At 45.5% G+C, this 24,258-nt stretch overlaps 1 protein-coding gene across 2 annotated transcripts in view; it reads left to right on the top strand.

Moving 5' to 3' along the window:
• Nucleotides 1-2,099: 2,099 nt before the first annotated feature.
• TMEM260 (transmembrane protein 260) overlaps nucleotides 2,100-24,258 on the top strand; it is a 36,367-nt gene continuing 14,208 nt past the window's right edge. For both annotated transcript variants that reach the window (XR_009276379.1, XM_058828496.1), the window contains exons 1-5: nucleotides 2,100-2,295; nucleotides 7,572-7,603; nucleotides 8,974-9,122; nucleotides 21,345-21,522; nucleotides 23,439-23,552. Coding sequence is in view for 1 of the 2 variants with exons in the window: in XM_058828496.1 (XP_058684479.1) it covers nucleotides 2,118-2,295; nucleotides 7,572-7,603; nucleotides 8,974-9,122; nucleotides 21,345-21,522; nucleotides 23,439-23,552 (651 nt within the window). In the remaining variant the exon portion in view is untranslated. The remainder of the gene's footprint in view (nucleotides 2,296-7,571; nucleotides 7,604-8,973; nucleotides 9,123-21,344; nucleotides 21,523-23,438; nucleotides 23,553-24,258) is intronic.

Below are 24,258 nucleotides of genomic sequence, written 5' to 3'. Positions count from 1 at the left end.
CATGACAAAGATATAAAACAACTTGCAGGACAATTAAAGAACAGTTTGTCCTCACCCTATTATTACCAGCCATTCTTCCACGTTTTGATATTTACCCGTAAATTGCTACCTCCCCCATCAATATAATTGTAATCAGCCACGGTTAACATTTGTCTTTGGATGCCTTTTGCAAGGGAAACACAAAGAAGGAAAAATACGGCAAAGAAAAAAGCCACGCTCGGGATAAAGAGCCTCGCCACCAGCCTGCTTTCACACACAGGCTGCGCACTTTGCTGCTAAAATTACATTTTAGGAGCCCCAAAGGGCGCAGGAACAATGACCCCGCTCATTTCCATAGTGACAATGGCTGGCGGAGGATTGGAACATGTCTTTTTCCTCTCCCCGATGGTCCTCAGCCAACAACGGCAGAAACCTGCCAAGGAGTTGAGTCCGTGGAAGCTCTCGGACCCCACGGAGCTGGGAGGTTCCCTTTGGGATGGGAGGCAGCCACTGGGTTCTCCAGATGGTGTTCACACCCTCAAAATGAACCCTCACCACCTCAGCTCCTGCAAGCAGCCCCAGTGACTTCTGAGTGGGTCAAAACTTCAGCTTTTCTGTAGAGCCCGGCTGAGTGCACAGAGCTTCCCTAAATTCATAAAATCATGCATGGTTTGGCTTGGAAGGGAGCTCAAAGCCCATCTCATTCCACCCCTGCCATGGCAGGGACACCTTCCACTATCCCAGGCTGCTCCAAGCCCTGTCCAACCTGGCCTTGGACACTTCCAGGGATCCAGGAGCAGCCACAGCTTCTCTGGGCACCCTGTGCCAGGGCCTCAGCACCCTCACAGGGAAGAATTCCTTCCCAACATCCCATTTAACCTACTCTCTTTTAGTTTGAAGCCCTTCCCTCTTGTCCTATCACCCCATGCCCTTGTAAAAAGTCCCTCTCCAGCTCCCTTGGAGCCCCTTCAGGCACTGGAAGGCCACAGTGAGGTCACCCCAGAGCCTTCTCTTTTCCAGGCTGAACAAGCCCAGCTCTCCCAGCCTTTCCTCTCAGCAGAGGGGCTCCAGCCCCCAAATCATCTTGGTGGCCTCCTCTGGACTCCAGCAGGTCAATGTCCCTCCTGTTCTGGGGACCCTGGAATTCCTTTAATGCCTTCCTTGTTTCTGTCAGGGTTTTTGTGCTGCTGTTCTGGGGCCCTTCTCCAGCCCCCAGAACACGACGTGTGTTTCCTCACTTGTGTCAGCCCTTAATCCTGCTCTTTTTTTTTCCCCCTTAATAAATGCAAACCTAATTTTCTAACGTCTCCACTTAGATCTAATCCATAAGGCTGTTTATTATCCTCGTTACCCTCTTCTATACCTTTTTCATTTGTATTCAAAAGCCTCTCTTTAATCTGTCTCAATTCTCCAGGTGTGGCCTCGCCGCTCTTTTGTACAATCCCATAATGATTTCCACGGATGTGTTTTACTCCTCTATCGATAGGTCTCGGGATGCTATTTGCCTTCCTTAACTGCTTCCCGCAGCGGGAATCGCCGCTTTTAATATTCCATACGCTGACATCTTCCATCTTTTCCTTCACCAGCATCTCGTCCCACCCCATCCAGGGGTTAAATCTTTATTATTTGTCTATGGGCACACTGAGGCTGTGCTGGAGGGGCTGCAGCCTGCACCCAGCAGTGTCCGAGGAGGGGTTTGATGTGTCTGAGAGCTGCCAGAAGGCTCCGATCCTTAAAAAACCTCGTCCTGAAGGAAGATCCCGGGAGCCAGGGAGAGGCAGGACGCGGTTCCGTCCCCTCCTCCCCCCCGTCTCTCCGCGGTGGTTTCGCCCTGTCCCCCCCCGCGCGCGTTGGTCGCGCCCGGCCGCCCTGCCGCACGCACCCTTCGCCGCGCCCCCTTCGGCTGTACCAACTCATCCCAGAGGGGGAGGATGGAAGAGAGCGAGAGGCCCCGCTGAATGGCCGCAGCGGGTCTGCGGCTCTCTCCGCTCTCTGTCTGAGAGTTGTGGATAAGGGAAGCCGCGGAAGGCGCTTTGGGGAGAGCGAGAAGGCTGGTGGGGCAGGGATGCTCCCCCCCTGGTGGTGGATGGCACAGCCCGCCCGCCCCGCGCGGCCGAACCCGGAAGGTGGCGGCGCACATGGGCGCGGGGGCCGGGCCCGGGATCGGCAGCGGCGCCGGCACCGGGATCGGGATCGGGACCGGGACCGGGATCGGGATAGGGAACGGGGCGGGAGGAGCCGCCGGGGCGCTGGGCGCTGCCGTGGCTGCTCTCTACACGGCCACGCTGCCGCCCGCTCTGCCCGGCGGGGATGCGGGTAACGTACCGGCTCAGCCAGCGGCGAGGGTGGGAGCCTCGGCCCGTAGGGCTGGAGCATCGCGGTCAGCCTGCGGCGGGGGGCGGGCGGGGACGAGCCCTCAGGGACTGGTTGCTTTCACCTCATAGGAACTCGTGCATCAGTGACACCCCCGTAGCGTTGGTCACTCCAGAGGTGCATGGATGTCACCCCTGGAGGGTTGGTGTCACCCCTGGAGGGTTGGTGTCACCCCATAGGGTTGGTGTCACCCCATAGGGTTGGTGTCACCCCTGGAGGGTTGATGTCACCCCATAGGGTTGGTGTCACCCCATAGGGTTGGTGTCACCCCTGGAGGGTTGGTGTCACCCCATAGGGTTGGTGTCACCCCATAGGGTTGGTGTCACCCCTGGAGGGTTGGTGTCACCCCATAGGGTTGGTGTCGCCCCATAGGGTTGGTGTCGCCCCATAGGGTTGGTGTCACCCCATAGGGTTGTCCTGGCAGAGAGCTGCGCACTCCACAGGGACTGGTGCATTGATGTCACCCCCCCAGCCTTGCTGCCACCCCATAGGGATGCTCACCCTATAGAGACCAGTGCATGGCTCTTACCCCTATAGGGTTGTTCACTCCAGAGGGGCTGATGCATTGCTGTCACCCTGTTAGGTTGGCTGTCATCCCACAGGAATGCTCATCCTGTAGGGCTGGCACTTCACTGCCACACCGTAGGATGCTGTTATCCTATAGGGACTGGGGCATTAGTGTCACTCCAGGGGGTTGCTGTTATCCTACAGGGACTGGGACATTAATGTCACTCCAGGGGGTTGCTGTCACCCCATAAGGATGCTCATCCTATAGGGATGGGTGCATTGCTGTCACCCCATAGGGTTGCTGGTCCCATTAGGTCCCCACAGCCACTTTTGGGGTGCTCACCCCATTGGGGTTGGTGCATTTGAAGCTCCCCACAAGGGCACTGGCCCCACAGGTGGGTGCAGCAGGGACACCCTGCTTTGGGGTGTGCACCCCTAAAGGCCAGGGCAGTCATCAGTGGGGTCAGCACAGCAAGGTCCCTGCTGGGGCTGGTGCCCTCAGGCCACCCCATAATGGTTTGCCTGTATTTGAACCTTTTTGCAAAGGATTTAGCCAGGGGCCCTGGGGACAGCTGGTGGCTTTAGGGGACAGATGTGCCGTCCTGCCAGATGTGCTGTCACTGCTTGGACTGTCACTTTCCTGGGAAACCTTTGGATCTGCCTGTCTGGAAGTGCTGCTTCTGACAGTGTCAGACTGTGTGAATGGTTGTGAACTGTCTGAATTTGGCACTGCTGATCCCACAGGTGGGACAGAGTTCTCCTGGTTGGTCCTGCTGTGGTTTTACTGATACAACCTGCTCTTGCTTAAAAAATACTTTAGTTTAGTGTGTGTGGCTTGGAGATAGGAGGACTTGGTTTTTCTTTGGGATATATTGATAACTTTTATTTCATGGAAGGAGTGTTTAGGATACTTTCTTTCTGTGTCATCCCACAACAGTGTTCAGTAGCTCTGCTGAACACTGCACCTCCTGGTTATCAGTGGTTTCAAATCCAAGCTGTGCATGAAATTCCTTCTAAATAAATGTCATTTTAATGGATTAATGTATTTTACACGCTCAGGATGTGTGGAGAGAGAGGCACTGGCCAAGTTGGCCATGATGGCTTTTGCTTCTGCTCCCAAATTACTAAAAGGGCTGGGTTTGCTCCTTCTGGGTGTATCAATTAATATGTGATGATTGATATATTTGCAGTTGTTACCATTTTGCTTTTTATTACAATTTTTTGCATTTTTGTTGTCTGTGGAAAGCACCCTGTGCTCTGAGCTGTTCATGCTGCATAAAACCTCTGGAACCTGGTTTATAATTGTTCTTGAGCCTGGATTTCTCCCTCTGAGGTGCAAATAACCATCAGCAGCCTTTGCAGGGAGGGATGTAGGTGCTCCTGCTGATGTGATGGATGGATCTGGGATTTGTTTTTTTGTTTGATGTGAATTATCCCAACCAAACAGCTGATGGGCTCACCCCACTCTCCATGGGTTATTGTGGTGTTAGAGGGAATCTCTCAGGACAGTGTCCCCTGACCAGCCCTGTGACTTCACTCCTTGTCTCTCCTTATTTATTTTTTGAATTTTCTTCTAAATTTGCTGCCTGGCTTCCCTGTGTTCACTGGGGCTGAGCAGACACAGGCTCATCCCTGCTGTCCCCTTGTGCCTGTCCCAGCCAGCACTGTGTCCCATCACAGTGCCAGGACTTTTTTGGGCATTATTCTCCTAGTTTCTCATGGCTTGAGCATGGAATACGTCAGCTGGATTCCCTGGAATGTCTGTGCATGGCCCTGCTCGAGGTGTTTAATTTGCCTGTGCCTGAGCATGGAGCTCAAACTTGTGCCACCAAAAGCACTGAGGCTCCTTGTGTGAGTAAAGAGCTGCTTAAGGATTTGCTGTGTCTGCTTCCAGACACAGGGGGCCTAGTATTTTATTTTATTTTATTTTATTTTATTTTATTTTATTTTATTTTATTTTATTTTATTTTATTTTATTTTATTTTATTTTAATTTTATTTTGTTTTCATTTTATTTCATTTTAATTTTATTTTATTATTTTATTTTATTTTAATTTTATTTTCATTATATTTTCATTTTATTTTCATTCTATTTCATTCTATTTCATTTTATTTTATTTTATTTTATTTTATTTTATTTTATTTTATTTTATTTTATTTTATTTTATTTTATTTTATTTTATTTTATTTTATTTTATTTTATTTTATTTTATTTTTATTTAATTTTTATTTAATTTTTATTTTATTATTTTATTTTTATTTTTATTTTATTTTATTTTTATTTTTTAATCTATCTGTATTTGTAATTGTTCCCAAAGTTTGCAGCAATCTGAAAATGTCAAAGGCAGTCAGAATTTCCACTGGCAGCTTGCTTGTGTTACTTAGAGTTAGAATAAAGAAATGAATGAGAGAATAATAGGGGGAGATGGAATTGTAATTCAGAAACATCCACAGATGTTAAAACAGCTTAAAAAGGGATCAAATAAAGTTTAAAATATACAGAAAATAAATGAACCAAATGTTCCCTGTGATGTTTCAAACATCAGCTCCCAGACTTGCTGGGAATAAATCAGAGTTCAGGCAGCTTTGGGCCTGTTGCCTGATCACCTTTTTGGGGTTGCCAGGCTGGGAAAGTTGTTTACATCAGAATCACAGAATATTCTGAATTAAAAGGGACCCACAAGGATCATTGAGTCCAACTTTTAGCCCTGTGGAGCTGGAGGGAATAAAAACTCTTCAGTCTGAGCCAGTGCCTGAGGATGCCCCAGGTTATTCTGTCTCACAAGACACTGAAACCAAGTTTGTGGGTGCTGTAGTTCTTCCTCTGTTTTGTTATTTAATTTAATGTTAGTGCTCCTCACTCCTCCAGCCCATGGAGGCTGTAAGGGAAGCTCAGGTGTGTGGGTGGGAGATGGAGAATTAATCTTACCCAAAGTTGTGGTGTTATGTATTTATTTTGATTTTCCCACTGGAATTCAACAGGCCTGCAGCCTGGGAGCTTATTTTTTGCAGGTCTTTTTGTTGTTTTTTTTTTCTTAATTCTTACAAGGCAAAGTTGTGCTGTTGTCTTTCAAAGCTTGGTGGTGGCTTCTACCAGTGGTTTATTTATATTATTTTTGCAGCTTCCTAGTTGGTTTGTGGGGTTATTTCTTTGGGGTTATTCTTGCCCTTGATAGAAATGTCGCAGCAATGTGAATGAACTCTAAATTTTTGCTGTTTTAGATGCACATATTGCTGCATCCCAGAAAGACTTTAGTGGGGGTGAATCCATGCCTGGCTTGGGATCAGCATGTCTGGGATGTGCTGGGTGATGGGTACCACCAGCTGATGCACACTGGGGAACCCCAGGGTGCCAAATTTAGGGTTTCCTTTATTATCATCATCCTCTTGCAGGAGGATTGATCCCTTCCCAGCCTCGCTGTGCCCTGGAAATGTTGGAGCTGCTGAACACTGAAGGGCTCATAATGGGGATGGATGGTTTCCCCTATTGCATCTGCTTTTTTGCAGTAGGGTGAAATTTTCCTAAAATAAAAATAGCCAGTGTTTGCAAGTGCAGGAAACTCCGTGTCTGAGAGATTTTGGTGAGGAAGTGGCAGGTTTGGCCCCAGCTCTAATTCTGCTGAAGTTGCCACCAGCAGTAATGGGTTGACTTTCATCTTCATTTTAAAATGCAGCATTTACTGTGGTGTCAGGATTTAAAGGTGCCATTTGTACAAACCTCCCCCTCCTCCTTTACGTGGTGTGGTGAGGATATGATTGTACAGAAATTTAAAATATTGTTAATTTAGCATTTAAAACCATCAGCGCCCTTCGTTTGGGTCTTTCCCACCTAACACCTCTGCCATGACCTTGGTGTTTGCAAAATGAGCAGGACCAGGAAAATTAGATTATGAAGCTTGAGGGAAAGAAGGAAAACCAGCCATAATTTTTAATTTTGTTTGTCCCTGAATGTGTTGTGCCTATTGAATATATTCAATGTATGTTGTTCAGGAGTGTTTGCTGCAAAATGCTCCAGTGTCAAATGCTCTAAAAATGCCAGCTATTTCTGCTAATGTGGGTCTTTTTGTGGCAGTTATTTGTTCTGGCATAAAATACAAACAAAATGCAAAATCTAAATGTTGTTTCTAATGGGAGCTGGGTGCAGCATCCACTGACAGGTAAAAGAGTTACTTGTGAAGCAGAATTGCTTTAGCATCAAGGGAGAGCAGCATTCCCGATTAAATGGATGCAGATTTGCACGATCAGTGATTATATTTTCCCTCTTTAAAAACTGTAAAGCTCTGGTTTTGTGTTGCTTTCTATTTTTTTATTTTTTGATGAGAAACAACTGGGTTGTTGAACAGACAATGAAGCTTAAGCGTTGCAAAGTGTAGTGCTTGAAAGTTATTGAGTCAGATGGTTTTAAATTAAAAATACACGCACACAAAACGTCTGCATTTTGAGTATCTCAGGCCATTCTTTGCCCGAGCCTACCTATATTTTCACTTATCTGTACATAAAAGTCTCGCGAAAACATACAAAAGATATTTTGTGCAATGACATCAGAGGGAGAAAATATTCTTAGAAAATTTCATGCTGTTAAATCTCCACAGATTTACAGTTTTATCCAGTCAAATTAATGCAAAACCCCAATGCAAGCATTTGGATTTTGAAAACTTTGGAGGAGTGTCATTTCCTAATAGTAATTATTGGTTTTACATTATTTTTTCACAGGGGAGCTGATCACAGCCGCATATGAGCTTGGAGTAAGTATTAGTTTTATTGTTTAATCAATGCTCTCATTAACAGTTTTAGGAATTAAGGAAGTTTAATTAAGCATGGAGTAAAGTAGATTAATTTATTTTCAAACCACAGTTTTTACTAACTTATAAGTACAGCACGCGACAATTTACTTCAAGTTTTAAATCCAATTAAACTAAATTATAAAGCAAAGGCTTTACTGTATATACAGTAGCTGGCTTATTATCAACCCAAATTTTGTATAAGCTGGGGAGAATAAAATAAATCGGGTTAACAATTTTAATAAGTTTTATTATTTAATAAACTTTATTATGGTGCATGATCCCTTTAGGCAAGACCTTAGGACTGTCAGCGCGGTGGTAATCCGATAGCAGTGTGGTCTTTCAACTTGCTAACCAATAAAATAGTTGAGAAGCTGCTTTTTTTTAAAAAAAAAAAAAAAAACAAAAAAAAGGAAAAAAAAAAAGGAAGAAGGGGAAAAAAAAACAACAAACAACAACAGCCTTTTGAATGACCCTAATATACTGTGAACCCAAACAAGGAGCCCTTTAAGGCACGCTAATGAAACGTGGCACCTCCTTTTGCTCATTATTATGGGCGAGGCGTGGAGCCAGATCCACTGAGGAAAAATATCTTTGTGGGGCTGGGATGGGTATCCAGGGTTGGGATGGACAGGGGAGGTTGGGATGAGCACCAAGGGTTGGGATGAGCACAGGGGGTTGGGATGAGCACTGGGGTTTGGGATGAGCACTGAGGGTTGGGATGAGCACTGAGGTTGGGATGAGCACCAGGGGTTGGGATGAGCATCCAGGGTTGGGATGAGCACCAGGGGTTGGGATGAGCACCGGGGGTTGGGATGAGCACCGAGGGTTGGGATGAGCACTGAGGGTTGGGATGAGCACTGAGGGTTGGGATGGACACGGGAGGTTGGGATGAGCACCGAGGGTTGGGATGAGCACCAGGGGTTGGGATGAGCATCCAGGGTTGGGATGAGCACCGAGGGTTGGGATGAGCACCAGGGGTTGGGATGAGCACCGGGTTTGGGATGAGCACCGAGGGTTGGGATGAGCACTGAGGGTTGGGATGAGCACTGAGAGTTTGGGATGAGCACTGAGGGTTGGGATGAGCACTGAGGGTTGGGATGAGCACTGAGGGTTGGGATGAGCACTGAGGGTTGGGATGAGCACTGAGGTTGGGATGAGCACCGAGGGTTGGGATGAGCATCCAGGGTTGGGATGAGCACCGAGGGTTGGGATGAGCACCAGGGGTTGGGATAAGCACTGAGGGTGGCTCGGGAAGCAGAGCTGCTCAGAACTGCCCTGCTCCCATTCCCTGCCTCTCCCCCTTTTCCAGCCCCGTGTCGCTCTGTCCGTAGGTCGCCCACCCTCCTGGCTACCCCCTGTTCACGCTGCTGGCCAAAGTGGCCACGGGGCTGCCCGGCGGCTCCCCCGCCTTCCGAGTCAATCTCCTCTGCGGCTTGCTGGGAGCAGCTGCTGCCTCGTTGCTTTTTTGCACGGTTTTCAGGTAAAGTCCTCGGGGCTGCTTTTTCCTTGGCTTCCTGGTGCTTCCCTGGTGGCTCGGGACGTTCCCAAAGGCTCCCTCTGCTCCCTGCTGGCCTTTGGACCAGCGTTTCCCCCCCCCCTTCCCTAATTAGTTCCTCTGATTAACCTAACAGCAACTTAATCTGAATTTGACCTTCTTTCCCGCACAAAAGCCTCCCCCTCTTTTATTTCCCCCCCCCACCTCTTCTTTTCTGTTAAATAATAATAATAGCAATAATAAAAAGTGCGCCCTTTCCCTTGCCCAGCCGTGACAGGTTGTTCGGGCTCATTATCACAAATCACCGCTCGGTTTAACTAACCAGAACTAATGAAGTTTGTCGTTCTCGAAAGATGCAGATGGTCTGTTTAAATTAACAGGATGAGCTTCACCTATCGGGAAACCGTGAACTTGCTTTAATTGCAGCTCCCGGCGGAGGCGGATGGGCAGTTGCCTGCCCGTGGTACCCAAGGAGCAGGGAGAGCATCCCTGCCTTTCCCTGGAGCAGCTCCGGGCTCGGGGAGGGGATGTCCGGAGCCTCCTCTCCGCACCTCTAACCTTGGGGAGGACAGGGAACAATTGGGATGCTCACGTGGTTGTGGGGTTTTTGTTAACCCTGCTCGTCTTTGATGTGCGAGTTCTGGCTGCTCTTAACCTCAGCCTGACCCATATTTGAGAGGATTATGACAACCCGTATAAACAATTTCTGATGTTCTTTTGCAGAGAAAATAGGGCACGTTTTGAGGCTGCAAACGGTATCGGGGCGCTTCGGGATGAGACGGGGAGCCTCCCGACCGGGATTATTTTGACAAAAACCCTTTTCTCCCGCCTGCTTCCAGAGCCACCCCTCAGGGAAACCTTCCCAGGGAGTGAAAGCAACCTAGAAATAAAAGCAGGAATTAATGGGGAGGTGGTGGGGGGCAGATTCTGCACAGCCCGAGATCCCTGAGCTCACTTAAACTTTGTTCCGCAGGGTCCATCTTCCTCTGCTGAAGAGGAGATGCTTTTTTTGCGCATCACCGTGCACGTAGCTTCAGCTCCAAAGCACACCTACTGGAATTGCTTGAGTAGTTCCTAAATATTTCTGTAGGCATTTAAAGTGATTGCTTTCACTGGTGGGTAATACATGTAATTAAGTCAGCATTATTTAATTTAATATCCTGTATTTCACAGCCTATTTGGGAAGCTGGAAGTGGCGCTGCCCTCCCGTGCACAGCGCCCGGCGCAGCATCAGAGCACAACTCCATTCTGTTAAAAACTCCTGCAAGGAGTTACTGAAGGTTTTCTGTATTTGATTCTGATTTCTTTTTTAAAGATGATTATTCCCATTATTGCAGTTATTTGGAAGATCTTCCCCAGTTTTTAGTTTGAACCGCAGTGTGACGGTTCCTTGGGTGCCCGCTTTGTGCTTTGGAAATGGTGCAATCGTTCTTTTAGAGAAATAAAGATACAGGAGAGAAATGACAGGCTACATTTGAGAATTATTTTGGGAATTACTTTAGCACTTCTGAAGGTTTAGGTGTTTTGTTGTTGTTTAATTGGATTTGGAGGACGGCGCTTCTGTCAAATTTAGAATCTGCATGAAGGAACAGAAAACGTGAAAGCGAGAGATGATAAAAACTATTAAGACTTACAGAAATTATTTCATAGATACTGACAGGATCAATTATTCAGTCTAGCAGTGATTGATTTATTTTTTTTTAAAATTATTGTAAGGTCAGTTTTATTTTAAAATGAAAATGTTACATTTTTTCCTTTCAAGCACCTGAAAACTGATTTATTTTTTGGGACATTCATTTGGCTAAAAAAAAAAAAAAAAGAAAAATTATTGCTTTTTAATTTACTTTTAATAGAAAAAAAATTAGAAAGTGTTCACTGGCACTGTGTGCTTGAAGCTGTAGCTGTCTGAGGGTGATGTGGTGTGTTTTAAACCGGGCTTGTCCGTCCTCACAAAGGGACTAAACGGGTCTATCAAATCCCTCCTTATTTTTATGTTTAAATACAATTATCTGATGGGGTGACCCCTACGAGGTACCAGTGGCAAAATCAGCACCTGCTCCTCTTACCGTGTGAAACGTGGATGTTAATATGAAAATATGTAGATGTTAGGAGTACAAATAATTGATGAAGTACACATCCTTGGGGAGCAACACGGTTCAAGTGGCAAATCTGCCTGCTCAAACAATAGCCACCCTCCAGCGGGGAGGAAGCCATCTCTATGGAAATGGGGCTGACGCTGCCCTATTGATCGAGTGAAGAAGACATTATACAATGTCAGTTGGCTTGTTACAATTTCATTTGTCGTCTGACCTGAACTTAACCTCTAAAACCTTTCTTTTCTCTCCGCCGGCCGGGCAGGGTTGCTGTTTACCCTCGCACGGGGTTTTGCCGTGCCTTCCTTCCTCCCACCATCCCCATACAATAAATCTCTCCCTTTTATTTATTTTTTTTTTTTTTTTTTATTAATTTCCCCATTGATTCTTTTTGTTCGAGTCGTTTCCCGGAGTTTATTCCTTGGCGGGTCGGGGCGATTTCATTGCTTAAGGAAAAGAGTCGCGGTTCCCTCTGTGGTGTTTGGGATGTTGTGGCACGTGCGGGATTAGGGTGGAATTTATTCCTGGAGCAGATTTCCCCTTTGCCAGGTGATGGCTGGCGGGATGCTCCGCGCAGGCAGCGCTGGGGTCGAGAGGAAGCAGCCGCCGCATCGCGTCTGTTTGTTCATTTTATTGTGTTATAATATATGATAGCACTCATTTAATTACATTATTTTTTTAAGCCTGGATTGTTCTTCTCGAAGCAAAATTACATCGCAGCACATTGGTGCAGAAAGCCTTGTTGTCAGTAATCCAGACTATTGCTGAACGAGTCGTTTGCTCCTTGGAGTTACTTCTCAAGTATGGATTTTTTTCCCCCCCCTCTCTGCACAGTCTTAATAAATTGCTTGTAATTATCGTAAAATGCCATTTACAAAGAGTTTTCTCGGACTGCTTGTAACTGAGGCAAATAATTCATCTTTGCTTTGAAGGAGGGGGGAGCTGCTTTATGTTTTTAGGACTCGGCGAGTGCGGCTGTAGGATTGTTTCTTTAACAAGTATTTATTTGTTTTACTGTGGGAGGCAAAGCATAGCAAGTTTACAAAGTAAACCAATTATCTTCTTATAATATGATTGCCAAAGTGTCATTTTCTGCACAGGGGATACATTCTTTGCATTCTCTGCTGCAAAGAGAAATAGGAAGCTTTCCCCTGCTCTAAGTGCATTTTTTTTTCCAGGGTATACCTTGGATAGTTTGGCTATTTTGGGGTTTCTGGGTACACAAAGCTTTTTTATTGCAGAGGCAGTAGCAGAGTAGGCAGTGTCATTGCCCAAGTATTTGTAGGAAGTTTTTTCCAGCTTTTTTCTGGCTGAGTTGGACACAGGGTCTTAAAAAGGGGGAAGATGTTGCATTAAATTAAGCAGTTCACATCTCTTTGGTTTGCTGTTCTGGGTATCATATTAACTTTTGGATTAATGCATTATATATGTGTATTTTTATATATCTATTATATTTTATATATATATATATATTTGTATTCCCTGCCCACTAAACCTTCCAGGCAACGAGCTGTGAGTGCATATAAAACCCAGAGCCAACTCTTCCCCCACCACCAACAAAAAGGAGAATTAGGCATGTTGGATAATGAAATCATCGACATGATTCCTTCATTTTGAAATCATAGGGATGTTTTGGAAGTGGCACTCGACCCTCTTGATGGCACTGAGCTTTCTGGCTCCCAGGGTGTGTCCTGGAGCTTTTGTGGGAAGGTCCCTAAGGAGGATGAGGAGGATCAGTGACCTTCATGGCCATCCCAGAGGGACCTCAGGGCTGATGCTCCCTTAAAATTGCCCAGTGCTGGGAAAAGTTGTTTGCTGCCCCTGGTGAGTGAGGAAATGCTCCATGTCCCTGGGGTACTTGGGTTTGCCAGAGCAGGATTCCTCCCTGAACAGTTTGACCCCTTTTTTGGTAGACATGGCTTGGTGAAGATGGAGGGATGAGAGAGGAGCCAATGCCCGCTCAACCAGAGTGGGAAATTAAGAAATTGGGTTTTGGGGAAGGAGGAATCTCCTTATGGGGCGTGTTTGGATTTTTCCAGATTACAGATTATCGTAGATTATCTCTGCTGTAGCACAGCAGGAATGACTTGGGCGTTTGGAAAGCTTAGTGAGAAGCAGTCACAAAGTTTTAGGAGGGAGAGAAGAAAGGAATGTACTCGGGTACTGACATGTTTTTAGAAAATCTGCCATGACCTCTGGCTAATTGATCACATATCTGTTTTTATTTTTTTCCCCACTTGTCCCCAGAATAAACCAGCGCCGAGTTCAGTCTGTTTGAAGACGCTGCCAAATCTGTTCATTTGCATTTGGCTCTAAAGTAGGCGCACGAGGCTGCAGTAACTCTGCTTCATTTTGAAAAGGGGTGGAGGGGGGGGAAAAGAAAAAGCAGGGCAAAAAAACTCTTTTTTTTTTTTTTTTTTCTTTTTTTTTCCTTTTTTTTAAAAAGACTGAAGAGTCTTTTCTGACAGCTAGTCAGAGTTAGAATTAGTTCAAGGAAATGTTAATAATGCACTGCCTGGCTTAATCCCTTTGATATCACCAGGTATCCTCCTGTTCATGGGTTAATTGCTTTAAAAGCGGAGGCAATATTCTGAGCGGTGGGCCGCTTCACCTTTTCACAGCTGTTACCATTGAGTGACAACTAAATCCCATGTGTAAGATGAGGAAGAGCTCAATCTCCAATTGGGAGAAAATTTATGTAAACCGCAATCCCTTCAGAATGTGCGGAAGTCACAGACTTTCTTGATTTACTCTGCTTTTCCCAGAAAGCTCCATTGTTCCCTTCCCTAAGTCCCATCAACCCTTTGTAGCAGAATATCACAGCGGCGGCAGATAGCTTGAAATATATAAATGCTATCATAGCTCTGATTAATAGCGGCGCTTATGAGTCAAGTCTGATAACGGAGCAGCTCTCCACTCAATTTCAGATACCGCTAATGGAATCTGTCTCCTGCAATTGTAATGTGAGAAGGGCTAATTTGCCATGGAGCTTGGAGCTGTCACCAGCCGGGGATTGGGGGGTCAGATGGGAGCTGCCAGGTTTTTGCCCTGCAGCTTGTATCTCTCGCTTTGAATAGCGCAGCCCCCTGCCTGCCAGGGAGCTGATAGGCCGCCGGGGGGTTTATGCCACTCGTACAATAGCGAAGGGCTGCATGGGCTGACTTGGTAATTGTGAAGCCAGCTCATTTTTATTTTATTTTATATTTTATTCTATTTTTTTTCCCCCCCTCTCAGCTCCTTCCTTTCCCCCCCTCCCTCCTTTTTTTTTTTTTTTTCCCTTTCTTTTTTTATTTTTTTTAATTTTTTTTTCTGCGGCTGCATAATTTCTAATAAGGGGTTTTAACAAATGTCAGATTAGGAAAAGTTTCTGCAATTACCCACAAAAAAAAAAAAAGCCAACTTATAAAACATTTAAATAGCTCAAGTCGGCTCCTACTGCGGGTTGGGGTTTTTTGGCTGCTGGAAGCAGGCACTGGTTATTACAGGAGCCCAGGATAAAGGTGTATCTATTTTCCAAGGATTGTGAATCAAATAAAGGGTCGAACTAATACACCGTTTGCACTTGCAAAGACACCAGGAGAGAAGTTCTCATTTGTAATGGCTGGAAGCACAGTTTGTACAGCTCAAGTGTGAGTATGGGGTGATATTTCTTAAAGCAGCGCAGCCCTGCGTGCATTTTATGGATCTGTCATGAGCTGTTCCACTCCTTGAGCTGCTCTGGAATAGCTTGGCATGGAGGTGTTGAATTTAAATACCAAACTTCCGTGTCCAGGGGCTGCTGTAGGCAGGCTCTGCTCCAGTGGTGATGGACGTCCTGGAGCATGCAGGGTGTGAGGTTGGGATGTCTCGTTCCTCGCTCCCCTGACGAGTTGTCACAGGGAGCTCTTCCCATCCCTGGAGTCCAGACCCAGCGTGGACCCACTGAGGTCCTTGCTGCCATCCCAGAGCAGTTTGATCCTCCTAACAAGAGGATCCAAGGTGTCTTGGCCCCAGGACAGAAGGGATGGGGTGCAAGATGCCTCTTGCACGTGCTGGTGACCTTCACAGGTCCACGTTTCCAAAGGGATGGGCACAGACAATATCCTTCAGAGGTGGTGTCCCAGCTGGACACCTCCAGTCCAGGAGGACGTGTGTGAGAGTGTGCAAGGACCAGCTCCCCTTTGCCAAAATCCTCACTGGCTCAGCACTCCCTAACCACCCTGGACCATCCCCTCTCCAAAGCGTGGCGTTTCAATAAAATAACTACAAGAAAGAGAAGTCGGGAGGTGGTGGCAGCCCCTGGCTGGGTGGCAGGGAGGTGACATTCCGTGTGTGTGGTGAGAGGTGAGGATGCTGCCTGCTCACCCCCATCCCAGAAATCACAGGTCTGTGGGATGCTGAAGTCCCGTGTCACACGAAGGACAGTAGCTGGTTGTGACCACGCTGGTTTTATTTTATGGTGGCCCTGCCTCTTCCCTTTGCTCCTTGTGGCCACAGAACTCAACCAGGAGAGATGAGCCAAGCCCTGCTCTCCTTCCTCCTCCTCCCGCTGCGGGCAGGGCTTAAGTGGCTATTGAGCTCCAGGTCCTTGAGGAAGAATAAAATCTGGTTTGCTATTCCCTGTAGTACCTGAGCTGGCTCTTCAGCGCTGAGAGCAAGAGAAACCTCCTTTTGTCATGGAGTGTTTGTGGCTAAGAGGCAGGCAAACCCGGAGGGATTGGGGTTTTTGGGGATAATTATTGTTACTTAAGCCCTAAACTCATGTTTGGATTTTAATTTTTAAACAATTCTTCCATTTCAGCGCCGATGCTCGTGCACGCTTAAAATTTATCCCTGGGAAGCTTGGTTGTTGAGTCTTCTATGTCCCTTTCTGTTTTGCCTGCATAAAAAAATAGATTTTTTTTTTTTAAATTGATTGATTAACAAGCAAAACCTCTTAAATTCAAAATGTTAACTCTTCAGTGCACTGCCTTGAAATAAAAACACATTCAAGGGATGTATCTTTGCTGCTGCAAAGCCACAGAATTGCAGGGACAGAAGTTGCTGTGGAAGTCAACAGGGAACCACCGACATCAGGGTCATCATCTGCCGGTGCAGGGAGAGACAGAAATTAAAAAAAAAAAGTTAAAAATCCATTATTTTGTTAATTAATGGAGATTTTAAAAATCAGGAGAGTTTTTTCTTACTCCACTGCCTAATAAAAAAAAAAATAAAAGATGCGAGGCTAAGATCTGCTGCCTGTAAAGTTTTGGAGCAAAGAGAAAGCAGAAATAATCAGCTTATTTCACTAGGTACAGATAGGTGTTGCCAGTGTTAAATACATCAGCTTCAAAAATAAACCATTCCAATTATCTTACTTTTCTTAATGAATCCGGTGCACTGAAGATTGCATTTAATGAAAACATTTTAATTAAATTCCAATTCCCATCCATCTATAGCTTTATGCCGATCATTTAACACATTTTGGGGAATTATTAAATATAGAATGTCTGGCATTATTTTTATTAACTATTAATTAATTATTTAATTAACTATTAATGTCATTATTTTCAAAATAAAAAATAAAAATGCTGGTGGAGTTTTTTTGTTAAATGCATATGACTTGTAACCTTGGCTAAAGGAAAATTTTACCAAACTTAAAGGAAAAGCTGAATTTTAAATTGCGAACTTGCTCGTTTCAGTGATTGCCAACAAATGAGAAGCTAAAAACTATAATTGCAAAAAAACCCAGGTTAAAATATTTAATTTCAGTTTTCCCAAATGTTCCTGCAAACTCTTAATAAAAACTTGTAGCCAAAATAGTCCTGATTAAGGCAAATTCCTACAGGCTGCATCCTTGGAGCTGAGGCCCAGCAGCACATTCTTTCACTTGCATGCTTGAAAAGGAAAACAAATCATAATTATTTTTTAGTCTTTTCCTTTCATGTTTAGAGATGCCATGGGAAAATATTTCTCACTAAGGACTCTGTGACCTCTCCTTTGCTGACTCTTTCTGTCCCTTCTGAGTACATTTTCAGATGATGGTCATGAAGACTTTCTCACTTTTGCTGTGGCTTCAATTATTTTTTCTTCCATGAGTTGGCTCCTGTGTGCTGGGCCTGTTCTTCCTTCTGCTGGGCCCAAAGACTGGGGGAGCAAGCTGGATTTTGGGGGAGCAGCTATCTGTCCTGCCTGCTCCCCAAAATACTGGGATAAAGCTCTCCTAAGATGTTGCTTTTCCATGAGGCCAGTGGAGGATTCAGCTGTTGGGTGTCTTTGCTGTGTTTTGTAGCACCTCAACTCTATTTGAAATATGTGTTCAAAGACAAACACGAGTAGAAGTAGAGTGAGGGTAATTCTCTGCTGCCCTCTGCTCTGCAGTCCTGATGTGCTGTTAAAAGGAAAAACGGTGTTAAGCAACTGGAAGGTATTTCCAGGAAAAAAAAACCAAAATATTTCCTTCTCCCACCCATGGCACACCTGGGAAGGCTCCAGGCATTGTGGCTGAGCCCAAAGGCTCTGTGGTTCCTTGTCCAGCAAGGCTTCAGTGCAGGAAATAATTTGCATTGTCAGTGCCATGCCTGGTGTTTGATTTTGGTGAGACAAATGACTCTGTGCCATCTTCACTTCCACACAAGTGGCTTCTTCATCTTGTTCCCTCCCTCTCCACGTTGGTCACTGGGTTGTTGAGTTCTTGCTGGGCTTATAGGAGATCCCCTTTAGCTCTTGCATTTACCTTCTTCCACAAAATACTGTCTTAACCACAAGAATTCTCTCTGTGCCTGTGATTAAGGCAGCCATGCCTTAATCACCCTAATGTCAAGCACCCTAATGTCCTGTTTCCTTTTGTAACACACCATCAGCATCTTCAGTTGTAGACTGCACTGCCCTCCTTTGCAAATTTTTTTCATGTTTCTAGAGAATCAGAGTCCCAGGATGGTTTGGGTTGGAAAGGATCTTAAAGCTCATCCCATTCCAGCCCCCTGCCATGGGCAGGGGCACCTTTCACTAGACCAGGCTGCTCCAGTGCCCATCCAACCTGGCCTGGAACACTTCCAGGGATGGGGAAAAAAATTCATGGCTTTTAGCTTCTTGACCTCATTTTCAAAGCTCTGCCCCATCCCTTTTTTAAGTTTTTCCCATCTCTATTTTACTCCCTTTTGCAGGTTTTTTGTGCTTTTTCTGGAGAATTCTTTCATCTCACTCTGCCTTGCATCACTGAACACCCATCAGTGTTTTCTCCACCCTGAGGTTGGTCTTTGGTCCACAGTGGTGTAGGTGCCTGAGCTGTTTTGTCACCTCCTTGGTCAGTGTGTCATCTTTGAGGCAGGAGAAATGTGGCACATTGTCACTCTGTGCTGGAGAACTCCAAGAGGCAGAGGAGCATGGAGACCTTCATGTTGAACAAAATGAGCTGCATGGCCACGTTACCCCAGCTACAGGGCAGGATTGATTTCATTTGCCCAAAAATCATGCTGACAGTCACATGGGATTAATTTCTACTTGTCCTGCTGGTGCTGCTTTTCACTGTGGATTATTGCTTTTCTTCTGCCAGGTGCTCTTCATCCTCCTCTGGAGATACCTGCTCTGATTTCTTCCACTTTGGAGTTTTCCTCTGAATCATCAAGCTCACAAACCCATCATTTCTATTGCTGGTAACAGAGCCTGCAGAAAACCCCTTGGTCTGCAGCTTGCACTTCCCAAAGCTGTTTTCTTGATGTTCAAGAATGCAACACGTTCCTGTTGGGTTTTTTGGCATCTGTTCTACTTAGAGGAGCTTTGTGCTCCGTGCATGAGATGGGCTGTCACAAAGGAGATGAGCCAGGAGCTCAGCAGCTTGGCTTTCCCATGAATTTCCTGGGAAAGTTCTTCAGCCCAGAGAAGATTCCAAGGAGACCTTAGAGCCCCTTCCAAAACCTAAAACAGCTCCAAGAGAGATGAGGAGAGACTTGGACAAAGGCCTGAAGTGACAGGACATGGGGGAATGGCTTCCCACTGCCAGAGGGCAGGGTTAGATGGGATTTGGGAAGGAATTCTTCCCTGTGAGGGTGGGGAGGCCCTGGCACAGGGTGCCCAGAGCAGCTGTGGCTGCCCCTGGATCCCTGGAAGTGCCCAAGACCAGGTTGGATGGGGATTGGAGCAACCTAGAGGAAGTTGTCCCTGCCATGGCTTAGGTTGGAACAGGATGATCTTTAAGTTCCCATCCAGCCTAAGCCATTCTATGGTTGTTTTTATGGTTCTGGGGACAGACAGGTCAGTGGGCTGGGCTTAGTTTGGGCTCCTGACCCTGCTCTGCTCAGTGAGGAGAGGTGTCCTCTGTCCCACATAGCTGGGATAAGTCTTTAAGCTTTGGGTTGAGTGGCTTTTGCTTAAACCTTATTTCATAAAACTCGACTCGCAGGTTTGAGAGGTTTTATCAAGAGGATGGGATTTCTTTCATCTCATTTGAACTCTCATGATATGTTTGAGTCTTCCCTGGGAAAGACAAGGAGAACTGGTGAATGACTGGGACATTTGCCTAAAATGCTGCTTTTCTGAAGAAGATTTTTGGAAAAGTTGTTTCACCTTTTTTTTACCTTATTTCCCTGCAGGAATTTCCAAGGGATTTATGAAGTTGTTTCTTTATAACTAAAGGTTTGAACAGTTCAAATAGTTTAGTCAAAACAGGAATGTTACAAAGTGGATTTGTGTATTTGTGTGTTGGTTTTTAGTTACACATGGTCCTGCTGCCCTTTCCTGGTATTTTTCTTCAGGTTTTTCCCCAATTCTGTTGTTTTTTGAGATTTCTTCCCACAGTCTTGATGTTGAACTTGCTGTGTCACCTTGAGCTTGGCCTGGAACACCTCAGAATTGTTTCCTTTTTCCCCCCAGTGTTAACTCCATACTTCTCACCCTTTGGAGACATCCTGCAGGTGCAGATCTCAAAATACTTCTCAGAGGAGATAAAAATCATTAGTTCTGTTTTCCAGACACCTTTAGATACTCTGGCAAACCAAGTATAGATTGGTTTTTGTAGATTTTTTGTAGAGAGGGCTCTGTCAGGAGCTTCCTCATCTCATGTAGAAATCACACATGTAGCTCGATGAAGAGGTGGGGTAACTTGCAATTTTTTTAGTTTAAACCTGCTAGAATTGTTAGGATTAAATGGAACTCTGTGTGTCTGGACTGGAATTAGAAACAAATGTGGTGGAGACTAGCTGAGTCCTACAGTGGAATGGTGAATTTTTGGAGTGTAGCTTTGACCACAGCCACAGCTGTTTGTGGTTTTGGATAAAGCTTAATTGAGCATGTTGTGGTGCCCCACACGGCATCTTTTCAGGGTGACTTCCTAAAGGGGGGGAGCTTCCAGACAGGCAGAGCCAGAGCTGATCCCAGTGAGGCTGGCTGGAAGGAGAAACCTCTTCAGGGTTTCCTGAATTCCACCTCCTGGGCTCCCTGTGCTGGCTGCAGCATCCAGCTGAGTTGGGCCGGCAGCTCCGTGGGGAATGTGTGCCAAAATCCCATCTGGGAGTCCCAGAGGTGCCTGGCTTTGGGCTCACAGCCATCCCAACAGTGGCTGCTTCACCCTCTCCCTCCCTCTTGCTGGATCTTGGCACCCTTTTCCCACAATCCTGACCCTGGTGGGCCCCTCTCCCTGCTGGGACTGTGGGTGCTGAACCCCCACCCAGCCCCAGGACACCCCTGGAAAGCCCTGCCAGTGCTGTCCATCCTGAATAGCTCTAATCCACTCTTAATTCAGCTCCTGGATGAATTGAAGGCTGCACCCTTGCTGGCATCTCCTCCAGAGTATCCCATTAAAGCCATGACTCCCTGGCTCCGTGCACCACAAACCCTCTGGGCCTTCACTCATCAGGATTTCTGAACCAAATTCAATCCTGGAAGTTTTCATGGCGAGAAGAAGCAGATTCTGTGGTGTTGGGTGGCTGGCAAACAGGCTCTGCTCTTCCCCAATGGCAATCCTTAGCAGAGAAATTATTAGGGAGATCTTAACCATATAATGTTTTGGCAGGGTGCTGGGTGCCACTCATTGCTGCTGCTAAAGTATGGTTTTGTTTTTTTTAAAAAAAAAATTAAAAAATTAAAGAAAGAAGGACAATGAAGTAGGCTCTTTTTTTTTTTGTTGGAAAAGAAGATTTCATGTTATCTGTGTTTGCAGGCTTTCTGGCTCATATGCTGGAGGAATCCTTGCTGCGGGGGTGTTTTCATTTTCTCGTCTAACATGGCAGTGGTCCATCACGGCAGAGGTTTTCAGCTTAAACAATCTGTTTGTGGGGCTGCTGATGGCTCTCACTGCTCGTTTTGAGGAGGCATCCACTGCAAAAGAAAGATCAAAGGTAAAACATCTCAAGCAAAGTGAATTGTTCTTTGTTTTATTCGTAATTGGTTATCGCCTGTTTGTTTAATTTCCTGTTTGTTTACTGCTGATTTAGTTTTGTTTAAATAAAAAAGCCAAATTTTGGGTCTTGCTTCAGCACCTGTGCTGAGTGAGGTCCATCCCTGACCTACCTGGATGTTCAAAAGTGACAAACATTGAAAAAACCCTGCCCACTTTGCTTGAGTTGGGACTTGTTGGTTGGGTTTGGGGTTGGTTAATTCAATACCCACAGGGTGGAAGCAGGAAAAACAAAATCATTTCAATCTAAACATTTTAGTTCATCCTGCATCAAAGACACAAACTAGGCTGTGGGTGTTCAAGGTTTTGTTTTAAGAACTGGTAATTTTCTTCGGGATAAATGGATATATTTTACAGAAAACTTTATCTAATCAGAAACCAGATTTCAACTCAAAAACAGGAACAAGCAAATTTTCAATCAGTTTTTCTTATGAAATTAAATGTGCCCCTAAAATAATGGCATTGTTAAACACAGAGACTTAAAATTTCATGCTGTATTTTCTACTTTATAAACAGACTAGGCAGCCAAATGATATTTTTGCTCAGCAGTCTTGTTCTTTCTACTTTTGTTTGCCCGAACATCTGATCTCTTTTCCTCCAACAGACTTGCCTGCTGTGACTCCTGTGAATTGTGTGAATAAAGGGATTTTTGTCAGGCTAGGCTAGAATTTCAGGAGTCTGCAGTGGTAGTTTACTCAGCTTCGTGAGTTCTCAAATAACATGTTTTATCAATGGCTACAGAGACCTTGTTTCACCATTAGATTTTTTTATTATTATTATTATTATTATTATTATTATTTTCTAATGAACAGTGTCCCAAGATCCCCACAACCTGAATTCCACAGACATGGAGCTGGGCATTTCCCAACCTTCTCCCATGTTTTGCATGCCCGGTTTCCAATGGGATTTTCAAAATTAGATTTTCAGAAGCAGTTAAGGAGCTTGTTCCAATGTTTTTTTTTGAGTGTCTGGCATCCCACGCCTGGAAGAAGCCAGCAGCAAGCTTGTAGTGCTTTTTATAAATCAGATGGTCAGACAGACATCATATTGAAGTTCATCCATGTACTTTAAAAATTACTGAGGTGGTTCTGAGCCCTGCCAGGCAGCTCTGAAACCCATAAAGGTTTTTGTGAACTTAGGGCAAGGTGTTTCCATGGCAGGGCAGTGTCCAGCATGGAATGCTGAGCAGTTAATTAAAAATTGCAAGGTGATCCCATCACTACACCAAGGCAAGTGTTTGCATCTCACACACTGCCCTCTCCAGAGGCTGAAACAAGCAGGGGAGGTTTAGGTTGGATATCAGGGAAAGGTTCTTTCCCCAGGGGGTGCTTGGGCACTGGAACAGGCTTGAGCTTTTGGAATAATCAGGGGTGTCACCTTTAATTCCCTTGGCTTAGGAAGTTTGTGCAGCCCTAACTTTAGCCCTCTGTGCATAACGAAGAGGAAAATACCATTCCTGTTACAAAAATTAGATTTCTGTAGATAATGGCTTTATTTTAGGACATTTCTGAAAACTCATTGAGAGTGAACTGCTGGGCAGCCTCCCCTGTGCAGCTGGGTTCAGGAATTGGACTCATCACATCATTGTGATGTGATGATGCTGCACAGGATCTCTGTATGCATGGAGGCATGGCTGTTCAGCTGGACACTTCTTAAAGAATGTTTTCTGTTAAACAGTTGAAATCTCCCTCTAGCTAATAAAAAAAATCCCCTGAGTTCTGTGTTACAACTGACCAGTGCTTACTGGTGTATTTGCCTTTCTCCTGTAAGGATGCTGTGCTGAATCTTTTTCATCTCTGGATGTTTTTGCAAACTTGTAATTAGTAATTGTGAAAATTTTTTTTTTTTCCCCCTCAGATCTCTAAATTGGGTGCTTTTTGCTGTGGGCTCAGTCTGTGTAATCAGCACACAATCGTGCTTTATGTCGTTTGTGTTGTGCCCTGGGTTCTCTCACGGCTTTTCAGAAAGAGGGTACGTATTTACTGACCCACACCTCTGTTTTTCTAAGGCTGGGATTAATTCTTCTCCCCCAGAACTTGTGCCACTTCTAAGTTGATGTATGTGATTAATCAGAACGCACTGAAGTTACAGTCTGGACACCACAGCCACTGATCCCAAGGGGGTCTGATTGCAAAAGGGTCTACAAGATGGCTTTTGACAAGGGCATGGAGTGATAGGACAGGGGACTGGCCTAAAACTGATAGAGGACAGGGTTAGATTTAGATATTGGGAAGAAATTCTTCCCTGTGAGGGTGCTGGGGCTCTGGCACAGGGTGCCCAGAGAAGCTGTGGCTGCCCCTGGATCCCTGGCAGTGTCCAAGGCCAGGCTGGACAGGGCTTGGAGCAGCCTGGGATAGTGGAAGGTGTCCCTGCCCATGGCAGGGGGCTGAAACAAGATGATCTCTTAAGTTCCCTTCCAACCCAAACCATTCTGGGATTCTGTGGTCACAGTTTAGGGCCCTTCCTCATGCCAGTGATCTGTGACCCCCTCGTGTCCCTGGCACAGGAGTGCTCTACCCCAGCTGCTTGCAAATACCCTGACAGCTAAAATAATACTTGGAGCTGAAAACTCAAGATTCTTCATGCCATCAGCTCACCTGGAGATGAGTTTCTGTGTGTTGGCTCCCTGGTGGTAACCAGCAAAAGCCACATCCACCCTGTGTGGTTCTCAGTAGTG

Source organism: Poecile atricapillus, chromosome 1 (genome assembly GCF_030490865.1).
Source record: "Poecile atricapillus isolate bPoeAtr1 chromosome 1, bPoeAtr1.hap1, whole genome shotgun sequence".
Taxonomy (NCBI): domain Eukaryota; kingdom Metazoa; phylum Chordata; class Aves; order Passeriformes; family Paridae; genus Poecile; species Poecile atricapillus.
The sequence above is the reverse complement of the archived record's forward strand: the minus strand, read 5'-3'. Positions and strand labels throughout refer to the sequence as shown.